The sequence below is a fragment of the Elephantulus edwardii genome, unplaced genomic scaffold, assembly GCF_000299155.1.
Source record: "Elephantulus edwardii isolate Elephantulus edwardi_28Jun2011 unplaced genomic scaffold, EleEdw1.0 scaffold00059, whole genome shotgun sequence".
NCBI lineage: Eukaryota > Metazoa > Chordata > Mammalia > Macroscelidea > Macroscelididae > Elephantulus > Elephantulus edwardii.
The window spans coordinates 8,795,368-8,820,458 of NW_006399809.1; the positions used below are offsets into that span (position 1 = coordinate 8,795,368).

The following is a 25,091-nucleotide window of genomic DNA, read 5'->3' on the forward strand; positions in this document are numbered from 1 at the left end:
TCATTAATCAGTTGATGGGCATTTGGAATTTTTTTCCAATTTTTTAAGCAATGATGAATGATATTCATTATAATTTTAGTAATGAAATTAATTGTAAATTGAAAAATGAATTATGATTATATTTCTGTGGACAAGTTTTTTTTCGGTTCTTTTGGATATTCTTTTGAGCTGTGTTTCAGTGCTATGTATCCTTAATAACTTCTAAAATATTTTTGTTTGTACATCTTGGACACATATTTCTATTCTTTGAACTTATACTTGATTTTTCCTCTGCTAAGTTTCATCTGTGGCTTATGCATAATTTAAAATTATTAGAATGAAAATGAACAGAATCATGGGAATATTTATTAGATATAATCTCTATAAGATTATATTCAAGTTTTTATTTTTCTTTACCAAGTTTCTACATGAAGATTTACAAGGACTTCTGTTTTCTTTTTCAGAATCGCAGTGAGATTAAAAATGGCACAATCCTTCGACTAACAACATCTCCTGTAAGTTTACATTTGTTTAGAACTCTCTCTTGAACTCTCTGCTCTCCAATTCTACTTTTTAAAAATTATGGGCTACTAATTTTTGAGATTGATTTTAGTACAAAACAGATCTTCAGACTGTCATCACATTCAGCATCTGGGTTTGAATGACTCTACTTCCCATTACAGAAGAGGAAAATGATGTTTCATGATAAGGCTAGTTTAATTTATTGGAAAACTTTTAAGGCTGGGCCTTAGTGATTGTGTCAACAATTCTCATTTTTTAAACAATACTGAGTAATTTTACCCATCTGCCCACATAGTCACTTGACAACAGGGAAAGCAAATTAACTCGGCACATCAACATTTTAAATCATGAAAGCGAAAAGTGTGAGACAGAATATATATATGTGAGAGAGTGTGTGACAAAAAGAAAGCATGGGAGAGATGGGTGTCTGTGTGTAAGAGAGAGTTCAAGGATGTAGACAATTTTAGATAGCTTTTTTAGACAATTTTAAATAGCTTTTGTTAGCTGTTTAAGAAATGTTTGCTGCTGAAGGTCTTTCATTGACAGTAGCAGTATAAAATCTTCCAAAAGAAGATTGCTGGAAAATATTTGCATTTAGATATCGATAGCTGACTGTACAAGAGAAAGACGGCAGTCTGCTCCCGTGTGATTTACTGCCTCTGAAAACCCACTGGAGGGCCAGCTATGAGTCAGTTCTGACGTGACACCACATAACAACAATGACCCAGCTGATTATCTCCTTTGTCTCCATTCCTCCTAACCTGCTTTAGATCCTCTGGGTAATAAAATTAGCATATTTAAACTATATCATTTCCCAACACATTTTATTGCTTTCCTAAAAAAATTACTCTGCATAAAATACACCAAGTGTTACTATTTTCACTCTGCATATGTGATGAAAATTGTGTCTAATCATCATTTTCATTTTCCACTGAAGCTATGTTGTAGCCTAAAAATAAATGAAAAATTGGGAATGGCATCTGGCTATAATTAAATTGTGAGTATGGATCCTGCTACAAATTCTTCTTACTGAAAATTACCTTATAGAGGCTTTAAAACTCTTAAACATTTTATCCAGTGACTTATTGAACCTAAACTTGATGAGACGTGTGCAAGAGAATGAATGCATTGTTAGTGTTGTGCAGACTGTCTTTTGATATCTCCTTTTCCACTTAATAGAAATTATAATTTAAACTAATTTTCAGCAACTTGATGATGAGAAGTGATGATGTTTTTTCTGACTTAGCCTTGGCCTTCTTACTGCCCTCAGCATGCATTAATGTTAATTTGACCTTCAGAAATGTATTGTTTCATTTAGTTCTTATAGTTGGTATTTATCCTATTAAAATTATGCATCTGCTTGCTGAGCAGAAAGAACACACCTTAACTTAAATTTCATTTTGAAATTCGACATACTCAGCATTTTCATTTAGGCTTTCTCTAAGCCAAGGAAAGGGTCAGTTCTCTTTAATAATTGCCACGTGTTCTACAAGAAAACTTGGCCAGTGGAAGTCACTTGGTTGGCATCAGCGACAGTAGAATTCATGTTGGTCAGGGAATTACTCCAGCTTTCCTGGCATGGTTGATTGGGAGCACACTAGACTAGTGTCAAAGACAGCAATACAATGTGAGGAGTCCACCTATATTTCTACAGAGCTCAAATCCCAAGGAGATGGATTGACACAGTGACTGCAGCAATAAGTGTTTCAGAGATGATGGCGATGGCACAGGGCTCACTTCTGTTGTTTGTACATTCACTGTGAGTCACACTTGACTCGGTGGCACTTAACAACAACAGTAACACTGGTTCCCAAACTCAGCTGTTGAGCTTTAAGAATGCTGATGTGTGGGGAGGGATGGGCAGGGAGAAAAGTGCAACAATGAATGAATGGAAATCCAAAGTCACTGTAAACTTTAATTAAAAGCAATAAATAATAATAATAATAATAAAAAGAATGCTGATGTGTGGGCTTAGAAGCAGGGTTCCAGTGTCTTGACTGTAGTCCCAGGGCCTGACCCAGAATTGACTTTCCAGAAAGTTTTCAGAGGCTGTCAATCTCCTGGGAGGAGATTGCACATCTTTTCCAGGGCAGCGGGTAGATTCAAGCACCTGCCTTTCAGTCGGTAGTGCAACTCCTTACCCACTAGGTTACCAGAGCTCTCTATAGGTCCTACCTAGTATTGGCGATTACTCTACAAGCAAGATATTTTTGATCTTTAAACTTCTGGCCAATAGTTTGCTTCTTTAGAAAACTCTGGTGTACATGTGTACATGTGTTTGCAAATGCACACGCACATTTGCTACCCGTGCATGTATTCAGAGCAGTACTTGACTTTTTATCACCCTACTGGAGATGGTATTTTGTTGATTGAAGGATTTATTTTCTGTATTGGGTTATTCCTAGTTGTTGTTATTATGTGGCTTTGTGTTGGAACTGACCCATGGCTGATGCTTCAGCTGGTTTACAGAGGCAGTTAATTGCATGGGAGGAGATTGCCTATTCTTCTACCATAGAGGAGCTGATGGATTTGAATCACATGCCTTTAGGATTGCAACATACCTTCTTCCTGCTAGGCCATTGGGGTATTGATACTGCGGGGGGGAGGGGAGAAATTGGGCAGGGAGAAAAGTACAGTGACTGAATGGAAATCCAAAGTCTCTGTAAATTTTCATTAAAATTAATAATAAAAAAGAGGGGAAAAAAGAAATAGGAAGATAACTAATAAAACATGTGTAAGGATCCAGTAGGGGGAAGGATGAACAGGGGGAATATTACAGGGTCTCACAGTTTGAGGGCGTGGGGAGGGGTGGTTAAATAAATGGGAAAGAGCCAGTGAAAAAAACAATGTATACAAACTTTTTAAATAAACCAGTATAAAATAAAAATTTTATTTTACCATTTTCTTTAAAAAAAAAAAAGCTATCTGCAGTGTCATTCTTGCCCAGCCCTGGGACTCGGCTGTTGGCCTGCCGCTGAGTTGTATAGACTTAGACAATCTCTTTTGGAGCCTTTTTAGACACGTTGCCTGGTGGTAGCCAAACTGCAGCTGTTGAGGGCACAGAGTTCACACACGTGTCTTCACTTCTGATATCAGAGTCAAGTTAAGAGGCCCCTAGAAAGACTCACATAGCACACTGGGAGCTGGTTTTCTCACTGCTATGGCTTACTAGAATGAATACATTCAGAGTAAGAGCACCCAAGAAAAGGCTTAGAGAGCAGCAGAGCCCCATGGTAAGGCTGGTGGGCTTGACAGAGGACTTGGGGGAAAGAGGGCTAAATTATCTCATAGGCAAACTTTCATGAAGAAACAAGCGAGCAAGCCACTTCCCTCTTTATAAACGTCTTCACTCATTCACTCACTCACTCACTTACTCACTCACTGCCTTCATGTCAGAACTGACTCCTGCCTGAACCTCCCTTGGGTTTTGGGAACTGTGAATTGCCAAGAAGGAGATTGCCCATCTTTCTTTCAGGGAGGCACAGCCCTTTAGATCAGCAGCACAACTCCTCATGGACTAGGCTGTCAGTGCTCCCTCTCCTTATAAAAGAGATACTGAAAGAGATTTTCAAGGGATTCAGAGAATAAACGTAACTCACAAATGGCCAGTACACATTTGAAAGAGATCTGAAATGTGCTCGTAAAGAGATGCATGCCTGCATTTCCAGATCATAGATTAAAGGAAACTTTCCCGTGGGATCACACATATATGATGACACGGCTTCTTGTGGGGACAGTTTAGCTTTATTGAGTTGTTCTGGGTGAAAAATCAGTTTGAAGGCATCTACAACACCACCAGATAAATAGACAATAAATAATATCAGAAAGTCAGTACACCATGTAAGATGAATCATAATGACCTAAAATCATTTCGGGAGTTTAAATCATTACAGCTCTAAGAGTTCTATAAAACCTCAGTTCCTCTTGCACCTTACTCAGCATCTTGTAGAACATGTAAGTAAACCTGTTCATCAAAGGTACCTACTGTTGTTTGTTTGGTTGTAAGCATGATCTTCCCTTCCCCCACTCTTGTGTAGTGAATCAGTATTCTTTTAGAGAAGTCTACGTCAGGGCACCTGGCCACGCTGATTTGGGTACTACTTTGAGGAAAATGGTATTATTTCTATTTCTTGGTAGATTCTTGTTAGCAGAGACTTTTAGTAATAAATCTTGCTACTAAATAGCAGTGTTTTATGTCAGATTTTTTCTGCTCGTCTGACAGATTAAGAATTGGAATATGAAATTGCCTCAATCCTGTTTCTCAACCGTTGTTGAATGCTCCTGATTCAACAAAGGAGAAACAGTGAAGACTTTTAGGCATGGGGTGACATCATCCATGTGGCTGGTGCTCGAGAAGATTGCATGTGTGGCAGTCAACTCCAGGAGTCCAGGCAGGGTCCCTGGGTGGCCCAGATGGCTAGGAGCTTGTGCTGGTGATCTAGTTCTGCAGGACCACAGGTGCTGGGGACCCTGTGGAACACAGTTCTGTCCAGATGTCTATGTGTCTGTCCTGTTGATCTAGTTCTGCAGGACCAGCCTCTGGGAACCCTGTGGAGCACGGTTCTGCCCTGACATGGACAATGTTGACAGGACTTGGAATCTCTCACTGGATGGAGTGGTAGTCCAGGCAGAAAAGAAAGGCCGTCAGAGTTACCTACGTTGTAGGGATGTGCAAGTTTCAAGTTGTGTTTTGGAGAGAAAGTCTCCCTGACTTGCTGAGATAGTGGACCTGATGCACCTTAAGGGAGGATGCTAACTTCATCCTTGTTTTTTCGTGAGAGAAATTGTGCTGTTGGTGGCCTAGTGGTGAGAATCTGTGCTAGAATCCCAAAGGCACTCGGTATGAGTCCGCCAGCTGCTCTGCAGGAAAAGATGGGCAATCTCCTTCTGTGAGATTACTGCTTCTAAAAACCCTCTGGAGGGCCAGCAATGGGTCGCTACTGACTCGATGGTACACAACAACAATGACATTTACTAGTATCGAGTTTGAGGTAAATATTGTCTATTTCTAATTTTATGTGGATCCATAATCAACACCCTTGGTAGCATTCAAGAAATAAAAACACTGTTGCATGGAGAAACTCTGTGTTAAAGACCTCTCCAAAATGTTAACAAATGAGGATGATAGGTTAAAGATTGAGGTGCACCTGATTCAAACCATGGGGTTTTCAGTTGTTTCCTATGCAGCTGAATAATAAGTGAGTGATGGATAAGGAAACCTGAAGAAGAATTGATGCCTTTAAATGGTGTTGGTGAAGAGTCTTGGCTGTACCATGGACTGCCAAAAGAACAAGAGAGCAGCCAGAGTGCTCCTTAGAGGTCACATGGCGACACACTAATTTCCCAGCAGCCTTCCCAGACATGCCAGTTTTGTTCTCTTTGAAGGGCTTTGGCAATTACCATTACTCCAGTCTGGAATAGTGTCCATTTAGAACCTTCCGGGATCTTCCCCGATGGCTAAAATCACCCCATGAGCAGAGGACATAGCACTTTTCGGCTGTGGTCTGAGTGCAGCGGGGAACTGAAGGATGCATGGGAGCTTTTCATCTTGTTGGATCTGTGAGCTTTGAATGATGCAGTTTGACACAATCTGAGGGAGCCTTATTATTTTATTAAGGAGTGAGTCCTTGTCTGGGACCCACGTCAGGGCATTGCTTTGCTGATTTGTGACTGACTTGTCGAAAGTAGGTTCATATTAGTTATATAGCATCAATCGATTCGCAAACCTGAGATTTTGTTTTCCTTGTGTCACAGTACCAGAAATACCACAAAGGGGAGGAGTTGTTGTAAGAAGCAGAATCTGCTTTCTCATAGTCCTGAATGCTGACGTTTCATGTCACGTTCTCGATGGTGGTCCCGGTGGTCTCTGGTTCCAAAGAAGTTCTTGGTTGTACAGGATCCTCCTGTGTTTCTGTCTTTCATGTGTGCATGTGTGTCTATGTATGTGTGTACATGTCTGTCAGTTGTCATCTTTTTTTTCATTTAAAAATATAGTTTGATGATAAACTGTTTTAAACATTTTGAAAGAAAATGCAGAGTTTCAAAAATGTTTTTCTGGCTTAGGTCATGGGAACAGTGCTTGATTACTTGTTTCATTTACTTGAATATCTTTTCCTCTCTCTTAGCTCCTTCTTAAAAATTATTGTTATACTATTTTATTTACAAAATTTGAATATATTGTTTTTCAGACCAGATTCTTCCAATTTCCCTCACCTTCCCACCCATCAAATTGTACAACCCATGATTAAACCTCCCCAGCCCCCCACAATTGTGATCTTTTTGTAACTCACAAATGACTAGATTTAGGACATTACCCACACTGACAGTACCTAATTAATCCAAAGATAATATCACATCCACATATTTTCAGAACACACATTTCAAACCATAACAGGGACTAGTAAACCTAATTTCTTTCCTTGAGACTTCCCTACTTTCCCCAGTTATTCCTCCTGAGAAGCACACACTCTCGGAGGGCAAACAGGTTTGCTTCGTGCTGGAGTGAATGGGGAGAGTCCCCCTGTCCTCACAGGGAAGACAAGTGGTCCCTGGAAGACCGAAAGTGGAGTCAGGTGCGCCTCTGAGCTGGCTGCTCGTGCCTTCGTCTCTAAGGTGCAGGCTCCTTTGTGCTGTGGATCAGGGGTTCTCCCTGAAGACTCAGTGATTAGCAGCATCAGCAGAACCTCGGAGTTGATGAAACAGGCATTGCACAGGCCCTGGAGGCCAGCAAGTATTAGGGCTAGGTGCTCACAGTGGACTCGTGCGGACGTGAGTGTATCAGAGCACTCCACAGGTTTTCAGAGGCTTGTTTTTCAGAATTGGGTGGTCAGGCCTTTCTGTAGAAGCCCTGCTGGGTTAGCAGAGTTATAAATTAATGACCCCGTTTGAAAAAAAAGTGGATGACCATGTCTAGCGACTTTCCATTAGGTTTCCAAAGCTGTGAATCTTAACCAGAGGAGACAGCTTATCTTTTCCTCTCCAACCTACAGTGATAAGTAGCCTTTTGACTAACAGTACAGCACACTGTGGACTACACTATCAGAGTTCCCCAGATCCCAAGTCCAGGGAAGAAATGCTGTGGGCAAGGCAAGTGTAGAATTTGGAGGTGAGCAGAAAGTCAGGATTCCAGGCTTTAGAGCATCTTCTCTGGAGTTTCAGCCCAGGGGAGCTCTTGGGCCCAGCAGTGAAACTGTATGACCCTTGCCAGTTACTCACATCGTGCCTGTTGGCTTGTTTCTTTTTTAATATGAAGAGGAAAGTGCCTATATGATAAGACTCTTTTGTAGTTTAAATGAATGATTAGTTCATGAAAGTTTTTAGAACAGGATCATAAGAAGTGCTAGCTGAACAGGAACTGTTGCCATCATGAGTATTAATAATCATCACACACTAATTACTCCTAGTGATAACTAGCATTGAGAATGACAGTAAAATAATCTGTGTGCATCTTTTGTATCATGATCAGTATGTTGTTACTGTTGTATATATAGAATTGGGACAGACCCACAGCTTACCCTTCAGCCATTTTTCAGACGCAATAAATTACACCAGAGAAGACTGCCCATCTTTCTCCTGCTGAGCAGCTGATGGATTCAAACCATGTACCTTTGGGTTGTCAGTGAAGCACCTCAGCACTAGGCCAGTATAATAAATGGCAATACACATTCCTCCCCCCAAGAAATTCAGTGTTTGACTTGGATTAAATATTATATGCTAATGTTGTATCCATATGAAAAAATTGAGCATTGAATATTATTGAAAAATTGTAAAAGATAAAGACATTTGCTCAGTGGTCTGCCCCTGACCAAAAAACAAAAAAAAAAAAGGAGTGTCAGAAGAAAAAAAATAGTTTAGGTTAGGAGTGCCTCTTCAGATCTTGCAGTCAGGGGCAAGGTGGAGGGGCATCTGTTCCCCTCCTCTGCCCTTCTCCTCTTCTGGCTAATTTCTGGTACAGTATCTAACTGAAGTTTCATTTAAATGGTAATCAGTTTCATTCTCATTTATTCTAACTCATGGTGACCTTATGTGTGTGTCAGAGAAGAAGTATGATTGACAGTGGCTGACTTTTGGAAGTGGGATTCAGGCCTTTTCCCTGAAAACACCTCCGGGGGATTTAACCATGGAGACCTCCAGCCGTTTTTAGTCGGCCACCAAGCATATTAGCTTGAGCGGGTGCTCACGGAGGAGAACAACAGGTTGCTTCAACCATTGCCATTTTAACTTTTAATTACAACAGATGCTTGCAGAGTTATTCCTGTTAAACAAAAACAGAAGCAGGAAGTATTAACATTTTCCTCATTGGCCGCCTCAGCTGAAAAAATAGATGTGAAAACCCTTGCTGGGAAATTAGGGCCCAGACACAGCACATTCTCACCCAGAAGCTCAGCTCCTGCAATACATTATCATCTTTCTTTGTCGGCTGTGCAGATACCAGGTTCCAAATGCCTTACAAAGGAGGAGCTGGATTATAGACACCACTGTTAATTTTGGTGTCTTGATTATTTTGTTTTGAATTTATGCAATAACGAAATTGTATGAAAGACATGATGTAGGAACTTGGCTTGTGGGAGCATTGTGATGTAGTGTGAGGGGATTTCCAGTCACACAGATTGTTTGGGTGTCAAATGGAGCTTTGGAGGCTTGTGTGTGGGCAATTATTACTCAGAGTATTGACTGAATGGGTGCACTTGCTGTGTAAATGTGTGTAATTGCTTAACTAAGCAAATAGCTTTAGTCACTTTTAAACAATAATTTTTCTTAAATAGTAAACATCCTTTCTGCTTCCCCCTCCACTTCTCCATACCCAGCAGTCTTTGACTGGGGGGAATTGTTAAACATTTGACTGGTAGCCAAAAGGTTGTTAGTTCAAAGCTACTCTGAGGTATCAAAAAAGAGTATCCAGCTGCCATTCAAGAGTCCCAGTCATGAGGACCCACTGGAGGACAGTTGTCCTTGACTAACATATATGGGCGCAGCACACTTCAGAAGTGACCTAACAGCAGCAGGTCTACTTTTGTTGTTGCTTGGTCATGCCCCATTCAGTTTTGGGGGCTGACTATTCCCAAAAGCTGGAAATTCAAATCTACCAGGTGCTTCTCAGGAGAAGGATGGGCTGTCTCTGCCTATGTGGTTCATAGCTTTGTAAACTCAGCGGAGGGTCACCTTCAAATTGGCTCTGACTCTGTAACAGAGAGAGAGCTCTCTTGGCCTAGTGGATAGAAAGTGATGCTACCAAGCCAAAGGTGGGTGATTTTAATCTGCAGCCCTCAGGCCTAGTTTTAATTGTTTTTCGTCAAACATCTTCTAAGTGGTATAGCACTGATCTGTGCATTTGCTGTACAGAGGTAACTCGTGGTTGCTGTGATGCTGAACAAAAATGTGATGTGTCAAATGCTGTAATGATTACCCATGGTGGACAGTGTTTCGTGGAGCTTCCCAATTAAAGCAGGAGTGGCATCCACTTCTGAAATAGATTGCCTCTGGTAACTCTATGAATGTGGAGAAATGATGAAAATTATACAAGTATGCAGTTCTTTTGTTCATATGGTTGCTATGAGTCATCTACGACTTGACAGCACTTAACAACAACAACTGTAGCATTAGGTTATGAGGTTGTTGTTGGTTTGTTGTTTTGGTTTTTTTGTTTGTTTGTTTTTTTAGTTATCTTGAAAATAGCCATGGACCCTGCTAATGGAACACAATTAATTTTGTTGTTATGTGCCATCGAGGTGCCTGCGACTCATAGTAACCCTATGTACAATAGCCCTAAACCCTGCTCTATCCAGTATCAATTTCACTGTCACTGACACACCTACTCCGATTACTCCAGTCACTGAATCAATCCACCTTTTAGAGGGTCTTCCTCTCCTGCGCTGTCCCCCCACCCTCCCAAGCATGATGTCCCTCTCCAAGGACCTGTCTCTCCTTACAACATGTCCAGAGTATGTCAGATGAAGCCCCAGAATCCTTGCCTCCAAGGAGTAGCCTGGTTTAACCCTCTCCAGGCTGAATTTGTTTGTTTCCTTGGCAGTCCATGATACATTCAATATTCTTCTCCAGCACCACAGCTCAAATGCATCAATTCTCCTTCTCTTGTCCCTAGTCATTATCCAGTTCTCTGACACATAGCAAGTGACTACAAAGATCATGGCCTGTATCAGGCACATCTTAGTCTCCAGAGTGACACCATTGCTCTTCAGTACTTTGGAGAAGTCCCTAACAGCAGACTTTCCCATCACAATGCATCTTTTAATTTCCTGGCTGCTGGTACCAAGAGTGTTGACTGTGGAGCCAAGCAAACTAAAGCTGTGAACAATCTCAATCTCTTTGCCATCCATCCTGATGCTGCCACTTGGCCCAGTGGTGAGAATCTTTGTCTTCTTGATATTGAGCCTCAATCCATATTGAAGGCTGCAGTTCTTGACCCTCTGTAGCAAGTGATTTAGGTCCTCCTTAGTTTCAGCAATCAGGGTTGTGTCATCTGCATAACACAGATTGTTGATGAATCTTCCTCCAATCCTGACGTCACACTTCTCCTCATGGAGCCTAGCCTCCCAGATAATCTGTTCTGCTTACAGATTGAAAAGGTATGGAGACAGGACGCATCCCTGGTGTACATCCTTCCCAACTTTGAACCATGCAGTGTTTCCTTGCTCTGTTTTGGTGACTGCCTCCTGGTTCAAGTATAGGCTTTGAATTAACACGATCAAGTGTTCTGGGATTCCCCTTCTCAGAGTCAGCCACAGTTTGTTATGATCAACATAGTCAAATGTCTTTGCATAATTAATGAAACACACATAGATATTCCTTTGCTACTCCCTGCTTTCAGCCAATATCAGTTAATTAAAAAATTAAATTTCAGTTAATTATACCCATAAAATTAATGGATCATTGAAAAATTATGGTACATTCATACAATAGAATACTACGCAGCACACAGGAACAATGATTTTGTAAATTACTACGTAAGTTCAGAACGACTAGATGGCGTTATGCTGAGTGAACTAACTCAGTCCCACAAGGATAAATATTGTATAAAACCATTATTGTAGAATGAATATGAGGATCCAAGATGGGGGGCAGTGGAAGCAAAGGGGTGAGGATGTGCAGGAGGGAGGGGAGATTAATCATGGGGATGTGCAATTTGATGGGGGGTGAGGAAAATTGGAAGAATCTGGTGTGAAAAACAATATATTTGAATTTTGTAAATAAACTAGGATAATAAAAATATATGTATCATGTCTTGAAGATGATATCAGTGTGGCTGGGAAGCCTGTCACTGACCTGGTCATTCTTCAGTGTTTCGGTCATTTTTGCGCTTCTGAGCCTCGTGGACTGTTCTCCAGTGAAGCAGCCATGTTGTTGTCTGTGGTGGTTTCCTCTGTGAACATGTTTCCCTTTGCCTTTGTCCTGTGAGGCTCAAAATGCACAGCAGCTCCACGAGCGGATCCAATCGTCGAGTATGGACGCCAAGTTGGAAGCCCTGAAAGACTTGGCCAGCCTCTCCCGGGACGTCACCTTCGCCCAGGAGTTCATCAATCTAGATGGCATCTCTCTCCTCACCCAGATGGTTGAAAGTGGCACTGAGTAAGTACCTTTTGTCTGAGCTTCCCAGCCTATCATATACTGACTAACATTTTAGTTTGGGGTTAAGTTCCTTAGACTTACAGCTTCCAGCATAAAAGACTTAAAAAGTTAGGATCTGGAAAAAAATAGCTTTTAGAATAATACCTAGGTATTATGTTTGTGATTTAAGTACTACTCTCTAACTAGTCTGATCATGTCAGAGGCAAAAATTAAAATTCACAGGATGCCTAAAATTTGAGATTTATAAGAAAAGAAAGCAAAATAGGTCATTAACCATACGGATCTTTCCAACACTAAAATTATAATCCTCTCATCCTCCTTCATTTCTCTCACCTATTCCCCAGAAGATTTTTTCTTCTCTAACTTAATTTAGGAATGGAATATTTAATTTATATCTCAGAATACTAAACCAGGTTAAGATATCTGTGAAATCTTTTTAATTAACATTTTCATGATTAAATAAATATGGTTAACCTTTTTCAATTAAAAGGAATAAGTATTTATCAAGTATCTATTACGTGCAGAAGTGTGAGAGGTAGGAAAAGGTAAAAATATCAGACATGTCTTCCAAAAACTTTTAGAGACCATTATGCAGTGTAATAGTGACAGCATTTTTAAAATCAGATTCATCAGTTGTTAAGATTGGTGAAAGCATAGATGGACTCTGATGGAGTTTATGTTGACAGTTTAGAGAAGGAATCCACAAGGATTTTGAGTAGTATGTTAGAAGCAGCTACCACCTGCTGATTGTTTTGCTTTACTTTGGAGACTTGTGTGTTGCCATGGTTCTGAAGGTAGGTCCCTGGTATTTCAAATCCTGGCAGGGTCATTCACGAGTCAACTCGTTTCAAGAGAGCTTCCAGATTAAGACAAACTAGGAAAGAAACCCTGACTGTCTACTTTTGGAAATTAGCCAATGAAAATCTAAGGAAGCACAACAGAATATTGTTAGTGTAGTGCTGGCAAAGGAGCCCCTGGGTTGGAAGGTATTCAAAGTAAGCTATTGCTGTAACCGATGGGTTGAGCATGCCAGCAGATTTGAAGGGGGCACAAATCTGAGTAGTATTTCTTTCTGTTGAACAGTCTCCCTGCGTTGAACTGATGCAAAGTGGCAGCTACAAAGGTGGAGTTAAAAGGCAGTGTGATTCTTCTTTAGGTCCAGGAATCTAGAGGATGGACCATTTACGCTCACAGAACTTTACAGACATGTGAGCTAGGCTTTGAAAGAGAGGCTTGGGATCTAGCATGGATAGGAAGGGGTGGATACTCAGGGCTTGGCTGGGGCTATAAGGAGCAAAGTGTGTCGAGGTTTTCAGCTTATAGAGAGCTTCATTTCTGTGCAAAGTAAAGGAGTTAAGACAGAGCTGCCCGCCCCTTGTACAGCCAGTGTTATTGGTATAGATTATTGTGGTGTGTTTTTGATTGCATTTATTTGCTGCATTCAGATTGGCCCCTGATTTGTGGCACAGTGGGATCAGATCACCAGGATCCATAGAGTTTTTGTTGGCTGGTTTTTCAGAAGTCCATCACCAGCCCTTTCTTCCTAGGTCGTCTTAGTCTGGACGCTCTGTTGAAAACTGTTCAGCATCATAATCAACTAGCATCCATTGATGGTTGTAGTGAGAAGGCCGTTATTGAACCACCATAGCCCAAGAGTGTGTGAATCGGTGTATTCAACTGATGGCATTAATTTGCTGAATGTGTGAGTTATGCAGGTGTGTGTTGCTTAATGTCCACAATAAAGGCCTATAAAATGGAAAATGGTGTGATTTGGTGGTTGTGGGAACACTGTATCAGTATCTTATGGAATCCTGCTTCTGGCTGTCCTTGTGGCTGGGGTACCACTGCTGTTGCTACACTGGACCTGCTGGCAGAAGATGGAAGGATGGGTGTGTGGCCAGAGTCAATGGAGAGGGCAGCGCTGGGAGCAAAGCTGAAGAGGGTGGCGCACACACAGTCCCTCCACCGTCCCTTCCACCTGAGCAGCTGGAGCAGTCCACGGTGTCACCTCCTGACAGAGTCCAAGAGGCCTTGCCCAGAGCCACATCCTTTTCCTCATCATCTGGTAACTCTTCTGTGGCCCAGTGCTATAAGCGTCTTGATTCAGGGTCTGTAGAACCACAAGAGGAAAATAATAAACAAAAGAGAGCTATTTTCCCTTTAAAAAACAAAAGCCTTATGGGGCCACAATGTCTAGGTGGGCAGATGTTGTTGAACTGACCTTAAGTAATGCATCCCTGTATAGCCATAATCTTCAAAATGTATTTATTAGAAAAGAGTAAATGTCATTGAGAATTGGAGTTAAAACCTACTTCATTTAAATCTCCCTTCAGTACCTAAAATACAAAGAACTGATGACTATACAAGTTGGAGACCTATCCCCACCCACTCAGTTCCTTCCTTCCTTCCTACCTCCTCCTACACTTGGCATTAGTTAGCTTCTGTCTTGGCACTCATTAACGATTCTTGTTTTCTCATTGAATGAGAGAATGTTTTATAACTGCAGGGATATTTGCCATAGAAGGAATGTACTATAGACTCTGGGCTTTGGGGCCCTGCTTCACAGAGAAATAGAGAACATCTCTAGTACTGAATAAGAAACACACGCAAACACCCCAAACAGAATGAGACCCAAGAGGACTGGCATGCAGCCTCACATGCTCTGGAAATGGTCAATGTACAAAGGTGTCAACTGGTTCTTTTTAATGATTTAAACTGTGCTTGTAAAATCTTTGGAGAACATCACCTTGGAGTAGGACTGAGGGATTTAAACCCTGGGGCCTGGCAGAATCCAGAGTAGCTACTCTAAATGGGTTAGTGAACATCTGAATAAAAATAATTTTGGTGGTACAATGGGCTCAAGGATAGGGAAGAATCTGTCTGTGACAGAAGCTTTAGGTTGGAATTTATTCTGAAATTAATAAAGTCTCTCCTAATTTGTTTCTAGCCAGCAAAGGAGGAGTTCAAGTGTTGTGAAGGTAGATAACTTACCTGGGAAATGTCTGTTACTTCATGTAGTGGCCAAGCATACTTGCTATTTTTAGCCGCCATGGAATTGATCTATAATTCATGACGGTCACATGCACAATGTACCAAACATGGCCGAGTCCTACATCATTCCCATGATTACCTAAGGATTCAGAGGATTCTCTATAATTGCTTTTTGGGTATAAATCATCAGACGTCTCTTCTAGTCCATTTTAAGTTTGGAAACCTGATCAGGTTCACAGCATGCACTAACAGACAGTGGGCTCAGAACCTGAGGTTTCTGGAGAACCATCCTTGGTTTTCTACATGGGTGGCAAGAATTCTACCACTGAGCCACCACTGCCTGTCAAGCATGCAGAAATGTGCTATAAGCAGCCTTCTTCTGGAACGTCACTGCTCATACATCATGTAAAGTTGAAATGTTATCAAAGTGTATTGATTTACCAAAGTCCCAGGCATTGATAGATCAGGGGTGATACACTAGAGCTAGTTCCAATACAACCTGCCTCCAAAGGAGTATTTATGGTAGACCTGCCACCAAACTCATCCAGGGGCCTTCGGCTTTTGTTCTGGTAGTGGGGTGAGCAAGAAGACCAGAAGTTTTACATATTCACCATGGCCTTCTAGGAATGTTTTTGTTGTTGCTATTGTGTGCCATCGAGTAGCTAACCCCTCAGCAGATTTTCAGAGGTAGTTATTCCCACAGACAGAGATTGTGCACCCTTCTTCTGTGGAGCAGTTGATGGATTCAAACTGCCTGCCCTGGGGGTTGCCCCACAGCTTCTTAACAATGCCACCAGAGCTCCCACTAAATTCAAGGACCTGCGTGATGCACACTGTAGTGTTACCAGTCCTTCCAAAGGCTGACAGTTATCCGTTTTGATAACAGGGAAGAATACATGCTAAAAGCTTTGGGGTTTTTTCTAGTTTCCCATTATAAAGACATTACTACTTTGACTTTAAAAGAACAAAATTCGGAACATATATGAAATTACCTATTTAGAATAATTTTTTTCCATTAGTATTGCCGCCTTACTCTGTTACTAATCTTGGATTATTGAAAACCAGCTGGTGAGTCTACTCTGATAAGTTATTGCTGTACGTGTATCCTTACAACACTGTGCTCTTTTAGGTTTCAGATATTCCAATGGTTTAGTTTTTCAGAAGTAGATCACCAAGCCTTTTTTCCATGGTACCTCTGGGTGGACATGAACATCAAACCTTTTAGTTAATATCTGCATATGTTAAATGTTTGCAGCACCTTAGACTCCTGTCAAACTGTAGAGTCACCCCTTTTCTAGACTAGAAGGGGACTACAGATCTCCACAATGCAGGTGCACAGACACAGCGTCATGTTTGTTGGGTTTGCTTCTTACAATCAGTAAATCATCCAGCTTCTGTTTAACATAGTCAGCTTTCAAACAGAACTCAAGATCATTATTAGAATGAATTCTTATTTTGTACTTGTATCTTAGCCTCAGTGCTTGAGCTATTATTAACTGAAAGGTCAGCAGTTCAAATCTGCCAGCTGCTTCTTGGAAAAAAGGTGCATCTGTCTGCTTCCATAGTGATTAGCCATCCTAAAACGTTAAAAAAACATTTTTCTTTGTCCTCTGGTCACTCTGTCATTCTTAGTTGGAGTCAACTCAACAGCAGTGGGTTGAGTCAACTCAACAGCAGTGGGTTGAGTGTATTACTAGTATGCATGATACCTCTGCATCACCTTTAGTGTCTCCTATACTGTTTTATACAAGTTCAAAGTCATATTCATTTTCTAGATTAGAGCAGAAAGACTGAGGAAACATAGCCTCTTTCCTGCTTTCTTTGGGGATCTGAAATTTATCCCATTTGATCCACCACTATTTTTAATATGTTTTTCCACAAATAAAAAAGAAAAGGAAAAGTAATTTTCTAATAAGAAAAATTAGTTTTTCAATTAAACTTAGAGCAAGAGTTTAATTAATGAGCAGAAAACCTTTGGCATAGAAACCACACAAATTAAATAGATCCTGCAGTTTGAAAGGCTGACTTCCAGCTGTGGTAGACAAAGGTTGTCCTAAGCAGGACCTGTGGAGATTTTCAGGAAATGCTGGACTTTTTCTCCTTAGACTGATTTATAATGAGATTTGAAGATACTGGCCTGCTGCTCTTTAGCCAAGTCTGAACTTGTCAGGTCTCTCCACTGCTGGTTTCAGGAGGGGCTATGGGTAAAATTAGCGAGAGGAGCCCAAAGGGAGCATCATTCCTGGAGAGGACAGAGCTGAAGGCTTGAAGTGAATTTTCTAACCTTGTGGAATTTTGAAAGTTTTACAGCTTCTTCTGAAAACATAGATGTGAAGGTAAATGAAGTTGTGGGAAACATGCTCCTCATTTTATGATGGAAATAGCAAAGATGGCAGTCTAGATGTCTAGAGACTAAGGTGCAATTGATCCCAATTACTTGCTATGTAGCAGAGAGCTGAACAGTGGACAAGGATGACAGAAGAGTTGATAGCTTTGAGTTGTGGTGCTGGAGAAGAGTACGGAACATAATTGAGCTTACCATGGACCACCAAGAGAACAAACAGGTCTGTCCTAGAGAGGATGAAAACAAGTTTCTCCTTGGAGGCAAGGATTTTGAAGTTCCATCTCAAATACTTTGGGCATGTTGCAAAGAGGCGCCAGTACTTGGAGAAAAACATTGTGCTTGGAAGGATGGAGGGAAAGCACAGGAGAGGAAGATCCTGGATGAGATGGATTGACACAGTAACTGAGGTAATAGGGGCACGTGTGTCAGAGACAGTGAGATTGGCACAGGATAGTACAGAGTTCAGAGCTGTTATACACAGGGTAGTTATGAGTCACAGATGACTGGAGAGCAAAGAATATCAATAGTGTCCAATCAAGCATGGTAATGAGTATACGTTGTCTAATGGGGGAGAAAGAATTTTGAAAGATTTCCCCCAAATGATAACCTTATTTGAAAGAATAAAAATTGCACCAATAATTCTAAACCAAATGTAGGGAATAATCCAACATTTTTGTGGGTTTTGAGCACCTTACTGTGCATGTAGACTGTTGGACAACTTGTATTGTACCTTACCATTGATCAGTCATTACTGAGGAAAAAGGAATAAGGAGTAGCTTTGCCAAGAATGAAAGGGCAGCATCCTTATAATTTCCTTCCACTTGGCAACAAGGCAGGAAAATTACACTGTTGGAATATGAGTAAGCTGTAGCACCACCCTGGGCTGAAAAGTCACCAGTGAAAAAAAGTTGACTTCTTGTATTTACAAAAAACTTGAACAGCTTTATGAAGTTATGTTTCTTTACTTAATAAAAATCGTCCTACTCATTGTTTGAAAAAGACTATGTAAATCAGGCTAAGAAAAGAAAAGGGCATTTGATCACACATTGTAAATAGACTTTCAATATTAATACTCTTTAAAATATACTTTTTATACTTAACAAGATTTCCATATCTTTAAAGATTACTCCTCCAATCATTCTTGTCACAAGTTTATTATATTGCTTCCAGAGTTTTGTTAAGGTTCAGTTTATTGGCATGATAGCTTGGTAATTTAAGACTGTAGTTAGTGGTGTTAACTAATACCCTATTGGGTATTTTTTTTAATATATAAATTTTTTTCATCATTGGAGACATTCTCCAACCTACTTTTCTTTCAGCAAGAACTTTGTGAACATTTTAAGTTAAGATGTTAGAATATAATTCCTGATTCAGAGAGTATTCAAACCTTAAAGTTGTTGTAAGTCGTGAATGGTCAAACAGCTTGTTGAAATGCCCTAACTGGTTTGCTACCAGGTCACAGTACCAGGGAAAATATTGCACTTGTCTTCCATAGGTTTTCTTCTTTCCTAGGAAAAATAGGAGAGATGAGGAGCTGTGACTAATCTGGAAATTTACAAGTGCTGTTTTTCTTGCTTTGTTGAGGTCATTTTTCCAAACTCTGGGTGTTTGTGGAGCAGTGGAATTATTTTAACGATACGCAAAGTCCTTAAAAACAAACAGGCTTATTGTGTCATTATTATCCCCTTCCTCTAAAACTCCGATGCATGACATAGGTGAGAAAGTTGGACCGATGCCATATATATATATATGGGTGTGTGTGTGTGTGTGTTGTTGCTGTTGTTCTGTGCCATAGAAGCAACTGTGACTCATAGCGACTCTATGAACAATAGTTCTGAACCCTGGCCTCTCCTGAGCTAATCTTATGGTCATTACCCCAGTTATTGTGTCAATCCATCTCATGCAGGGTCTTCCTCTTCTACACTGTCCCTCCACCTTTCCAAGCATGATATTCTTCTCCAAGGAGTGGTTCTTCTGGCAACATGCCCAAAATATATGAGATGGAGTTTCAAAATCCTTGCCTTCATTGAGCAACCTGGTTGACTCACAACTGACGCTCCATGAGGTTTCCAAGGATATAAATCAAAACAAGAGGAGATTTCTACACTAATATTCATAGAAGTGTTATTCACCATTGCAAGAACATGGAAACTGCCCAAACAACATCCAGCCAAAATCTAATGCACTGAGAAATTATGGTATAATAACAAGATGGAATACTACGCAGCATGCAGGAGCAGTGATTTTGTAAATCACTTCACAACTTGAGAGAGAGTGGAGAGCATTATGCTAAGTGTACTAATCCAGTCCCATAAGGACAAATACTGTTTAAGACCATTACTGTAGAAATAGATAACTAGTAAAACGTGTATGAGGATCTAAGTGGGGGAGAGTGGGAGCACAGGGTTGAGGATGGAAGGAGGGGTTATCATAGGGTTACACAATTTGATGGGTTGAGGGAGCAGTGGGGTCAGAGAATCTGAAAGATCCTCTGTGAAAAACAATATATACGAACTTTATAAGTAAGGCAGTATAAAATAAAAATAATTGGAGGAGATTGCCCACATTTCTCTCTCAAAATCACTGGTAGATTTGAACTGCTAGAGGCAGTGCACATGGGTTAGCAGTGCAACTCCCTCTGGCCTACACTGTTGTTGTTTAACAGGACAGTTTCCTATTAAAATTCCATTAGCCAAATAATTTTTCCCTGCATGATCAGCTCTATGAAAGTTTAATGGTTTTGAAAATTGAAGTATGACATGAATTAAGGAGACACATGTCTTTGCTTGGTTATTGCCTGGTACCTGACCTTGAGAATAATATTTTTTCATTTAAATGAAAAAAATTATTTTATAAATTTTTAAGGTTTATTCATTTCACAGAATGGAAGGTATTTGATTCATGAACAGTGTTCCTAATAATGGGTTATAGATGTAGGGGGGGAATCAAAGTCTATGAAAGCTTTAAGTTATGAGTGGCCTTTTCTGCAGTTTTTCTCTTCACACAAAGGTGAATTTCTCTTTGAAAGTAACTGTGCTAACCTCCATGGACACTGACTATTGTACAGAAAATAAGTTTCTGATCAGCTCTGAGAATCGAGTGTCTCTAAAAGCCTGGTCTGAAAGGTGTTGGCCAAGCCGCTGACCCGGCCAGTTCATGCTGATTAGCTCTGTAGCTAAGTGTGTCCTGACATCACCTTCTTGGTGGCCACAGGGAGGGAAAAGCCGCTCTCCCATAGAAGCTAAAAGAGGCAGCTCCATGCGGTCTTTGCAGAGTCAGCCCCAACTGTGAAGACTGCCTTCTGGAGCTCTTCCCATTTGCTCTCTTTTTCATGCTTTCCTAGGGCATGCCCTCTGCATAATTTGGAGGGGTCTAACTGGAAGAGCCCTTCTGGGATTCTGCCAGAAATTTACATCACAAAGGCCAAAGAGGCCAAGCTCCTTGGGCTTTGCATGGGACTGTATGGCATTAAATACATCAAATAGGATCTGTCCCCTTCCCAGTCTCCCTCATTTTGTCTCCATTTCATTGTTAAACACAGGGCAATGGAAATGAGAAGGCTTCACACAGCCTGTTTAGAAAGAAGATTCTCTTCTACTGTGGGCAAGAATGCTGCTGTTTGAAGGGTGTCTGGCCATTCTAAAACAGGAGCCTTTCCACAGGGATCTCTTCTCCTGGCCATGCTGCTTAGAAGAAGAAAAGGAAATGGGTATATTGAGAGAGGGATTATTCATGTTAGAATAGAAGCAACAAATAATTCTTCTGCCTGGATTTACTGTAAAACCAAAGCTAGGCTGCAAAAATTGAGCAGGAATAAACACAGTGACTCAATACATTTGTCCAGAGCTAAGATCTGCTAGGAGATGTGAGACACCGATAGAAACCTCTTGGTGCCAGGCCTCAGGCTAGAAAACAGTTTTGTGATTGTGTATTGACAGCTTTATGCACACATACACACACACATAGACACAAAGCAAGTGAGCAATTTTATTTCAATCCGTTTTAAACTTAGAGTTTCAAGAGTAGCATCAAGAAGGCCTATTTACTGTTCTTCTAGAAACACACCCATGCCCCCATTCAAGCTTCTCCAGTTGTTCTTTTATGCTAAGACTGTAACCCAAGACAATGCTCAGAATAAAGTTGTATTGTTTCTAGTCTCCTTTAATCTAGAATATTCTTTTAGTTCCATATCTTTCTTGCATTTTTTTAAGATTATAAAGCAATTGTTTTATATAATGTCTTCTAGTTTAGAGTCTGTTAAAAGGTAATTTTAGAAAAAAGGTTAATGATACTATGGTCTTTTATGAAAATGAATCTGTGTGACTTATTCTGAGGTGAATTACTCTACAAATGCAAAGATAGAGTGCTCTCTGGCATTGGAATCCATCAAGCAGCTCTGATGGAAGAAAGACAGTTTCCTCCTGTGCCATTTACAGCTTCTGAAAATCATTGGAAGGTCAGTGAAGGTTAAATAAAGGAGGGGAACAGCAGCAGCTGAGCACTTTATACATTTTGACACCCCTACCTATTACCCCACAAGACTATTTCTGGTCTTCTTGTGATGAGTTTTTTCCTAAAATGGTTGTGTTTCATGTGGGTAAGAATATAAAACTTCTTCTGAAGAACCACATCATTCCTTGATTTTCTGAGTGTCTCCTGTATGTCTGGAGTTGCACTAGTTGCACAGAGGTACAACTAGTGACCCATGGAACAGAACCGTTGCTTCCAAGGAGCTGGAAGGACAAATGGAAGGCCTATATTTCAGAGTGATGTACCCTCAGGATCTACAGTGTACAAATATGGTGACACCTTTTATTTATAGAAGAGAGAATGGACGGAGAGATAGGGAAGCTTTCCAGAAGGGCCTGGGGTTGAGTTTGGACTTAAATAGCTTTTCACAAGGTAAACAGGTGCTTTGATGACATAGTCCCTAGTTACACTGCTGGCCAAAACGCCGTTCCTCCCTGATAACTGGAATCTATCACAGGCTCATCAGGGGAAAGATGTGCAATCTTTTCTCATTTTGATTTATAGTCTCAGAAACCCAATGTAGGATTACTGTGAATTACAATTAACTCCTCTGATGGCCTACCCATGGTGGACAGTGTTTGGTGCAGCTCCCTGATTAAAACAAGCTTGGAAGCAGGAATGGCATCCACTTCCAAAATAGCTTGCCTCCAGAAACACTATGAGCTTGGAGAAGTGACGAAAGTTATACAGATGTTCAGGTTTTTCATTCATAGGGCGGCTATGAGTCATCTATGACTGATGGCACTTAACAACAATAACCTCTGATGGCCTGGTGGTAAGAAGCTTAACTTCAATCCCAAAGACATGTGGTTTGAATTCACCAGCATTTCCATTGGAGAAGGATGGGTAATCTCTTCCCATTTGATAAGCTGCTTCTGAAAACCTCCTAAAGGGTCATCTGTGATAGTTCTAACTCAGTGGTTCACTACCACAACAACAAAGGCAGTAGGAGTTTGAGTATAAACAATGGACAAAGAAGGGAATGGAATTCAGGATAGAAGAAAGAGCTTACTTTAATTCAGAAGGATTAAGAAGAGCTTTGATCCATTTGACCAAAAGAGCTCTGGTGGCCTAATGGTAAAAAGCTGTGCTGCAGTCCCAAAGTCACACAGTTCAAATGCACTAGTTTCTCCGTGGAATAAGTATGGAGATTCTCCTCCTGTGTGATTAACTACCTATGAAAACCTACTGGAGGATCAGCTATGGGTTGATTTCGATGATGGCACACAACAAGTAGTCTCTTTAACTTCTTAAATTCAAGTTTTAAGAAGTGTAATTATTATCTTCCAATAGTTGTATGCTATCTTTTTAGGCTGCCATTCTAAAAAATGAAAACTAATCCACAGGAACAAGGTATGACCTTGAGTGTATCTCAGTTGAATTTAAGAATCATCCCAAGAACAGGTTTGAGGCATTGAACATAAATGATTGAAGACCAGTGGAACTGTGGGAGAACATCAAAGATATCATCCATAAAGAAGGCAAAATATCATTACCAAGAAGAAGGAAGAAAAAAACCAAAATGGATGTCAAAAGAGATGATGAAAATTACATTAGAGCACTGAGAAGCCAAAAACAAAATGAAGAGATGTTGAAATTTAAAAAAACTTGAACCAAAGATTTCAAAGGCAACTTGAGAAAATAAAGCAAGAGATTATAATGAAATGTGCAAAGAGCTGGAGTCAAAGAATAAAAAAGAGAAGAACTCATTTGACATTTCTAAAGCTGATAGAACTGGCAAATTTAAGCCTCAAGTTGCAATACTGAGAGATGCTGTGGACACAATCTTCCATCATGCAGGAAGCATTAAAAAAGATGGAAGAAGGGAGCTCTGGTGGCCTACTGGCAAGAAGCTGCACTGCAGTCCCAGAGGTACGCAGTTCGAATCCATCAGATGCTCTGCTGGAAGAAGGAGAGGTAATCTCTTCCTATACCAGTCAGATCTGATTTAAAAGTATACATACCAAAAAAAATAATATTTTTTTTTAAAAAAAGGTAGAAAAATCATCTTCCTGTACACAGAATCACTGTACCAAAAAGAAGTAGTTGACACTGAAAATGTTCAGGAAGTACAAAATGAACAAGAGCCAATGTTGATGAAGGATGAAGTTCAAGCTGTAATGAAGGCAGTGGCAAAATATAAGGCCGCAGCGTATCTATGCAATACCAGTTAACATGTTCTAAATAACAGATGCAGCCCTGGATGTGCTCACCAGTTTATGCTAGGAAATTTGGAGACAGCAGCCTGGATGACTGACTGAGAGACACTATTTGTCCCCATTCTAAAGAAAAGTGATCCAACAGAATGGGAAAATATCAAACAATATTAATAATATTAATTCAAACAAGGTATTGCTGAAAATCATTAAAAAGTGGCTAGAACAATATATTGACAGGAGATTACCAGGACTTTAAGCTGGGTTTAGAAGAGGCTGCATCACCAGACTAAAAACAGAATGTCCTACTTGTGTTTTATTGACTATACAAAGGCAATCATAAATCATAATCATAACAGATTATGATTGTTAAATCTGTCTTAAATCATAATCATAACAGATTATGGCTAATAATGAGACGAATGGGAATACTAGAACACTTAATTCTGAAATGAGATCTATACCTAGACCAAGAAGCTGTTGTCCAAAGTAGCACAAAACATTGTTGTTGTTGTTGTTGTTGTTGTGTGCCATCGAGTCGCTTGCGACTCATAGCGACCCTATGAACAACAGCCCTAAACCCTGCTCTATCCTGTGGCAATCGCACTACCTCTGACACATCTATCTCGATTACCCCAGTCACTGATCAATCCGCCTCATGGAGGATCTTCCCCTCCTACACTGCCCCTTCACCCTACCAAGCATGATGTCCCTCTCCAAGGCCTTATCCCTCCTTACAGCATGTCCAAAGAATGTCAGACGAAGCCCCAGAATCCTTGCCTCCAGTGAGTAGCCTGGTTTAACCCTCTCCAGGGTGAATCTGTTTGTTTTCTTGGCAGTCAATTCAATACTCTTCTCCAGCACCACAGCTCAAAGGCATCAATTATCCTTTTATCCTCCCTAGTCATTGTCCAGCTCTCTGATGCATAACAAGTGATTGCAAAGAACATGGACTGTATCAGGTGCACCTTAGCCTCCAGAGA

General features: G+C 40.5%; 1 protein-coding gene across 4 annotated transcripts in view; it reads left to right on the plus strand.

The window, feature by feature from the left end:
- Positions 1-25,091, plus strand: part of ELMO1 (engulfment and cell motility 1) — a 683,616-nt gene that overhangs the window by 90,617 nt on the left and 567,908 nt on the right. For 2 of the 4 annotated variants that reach the window (XM_006887592.1, XM_006887591.1), the window contains exons 4-6: positions 444-494; positions 11,918-12,087; positions 19,717-19,728. In XM_006887592.1, the coding sequence (XP_006887654.1) occupies positions 444-494; positions 11,918-12,087; positions 19,717-19,728 (233 nt within the window). The remainder of the gene's footprint in view (positions 1-443; positions 495-11,917; positions 12,088-19,716; positions 19,729-25,091) is intronic. The other 2 variants (XM_006887590.1, XM_006887589.1) reach the window with 1 other exon arrangement.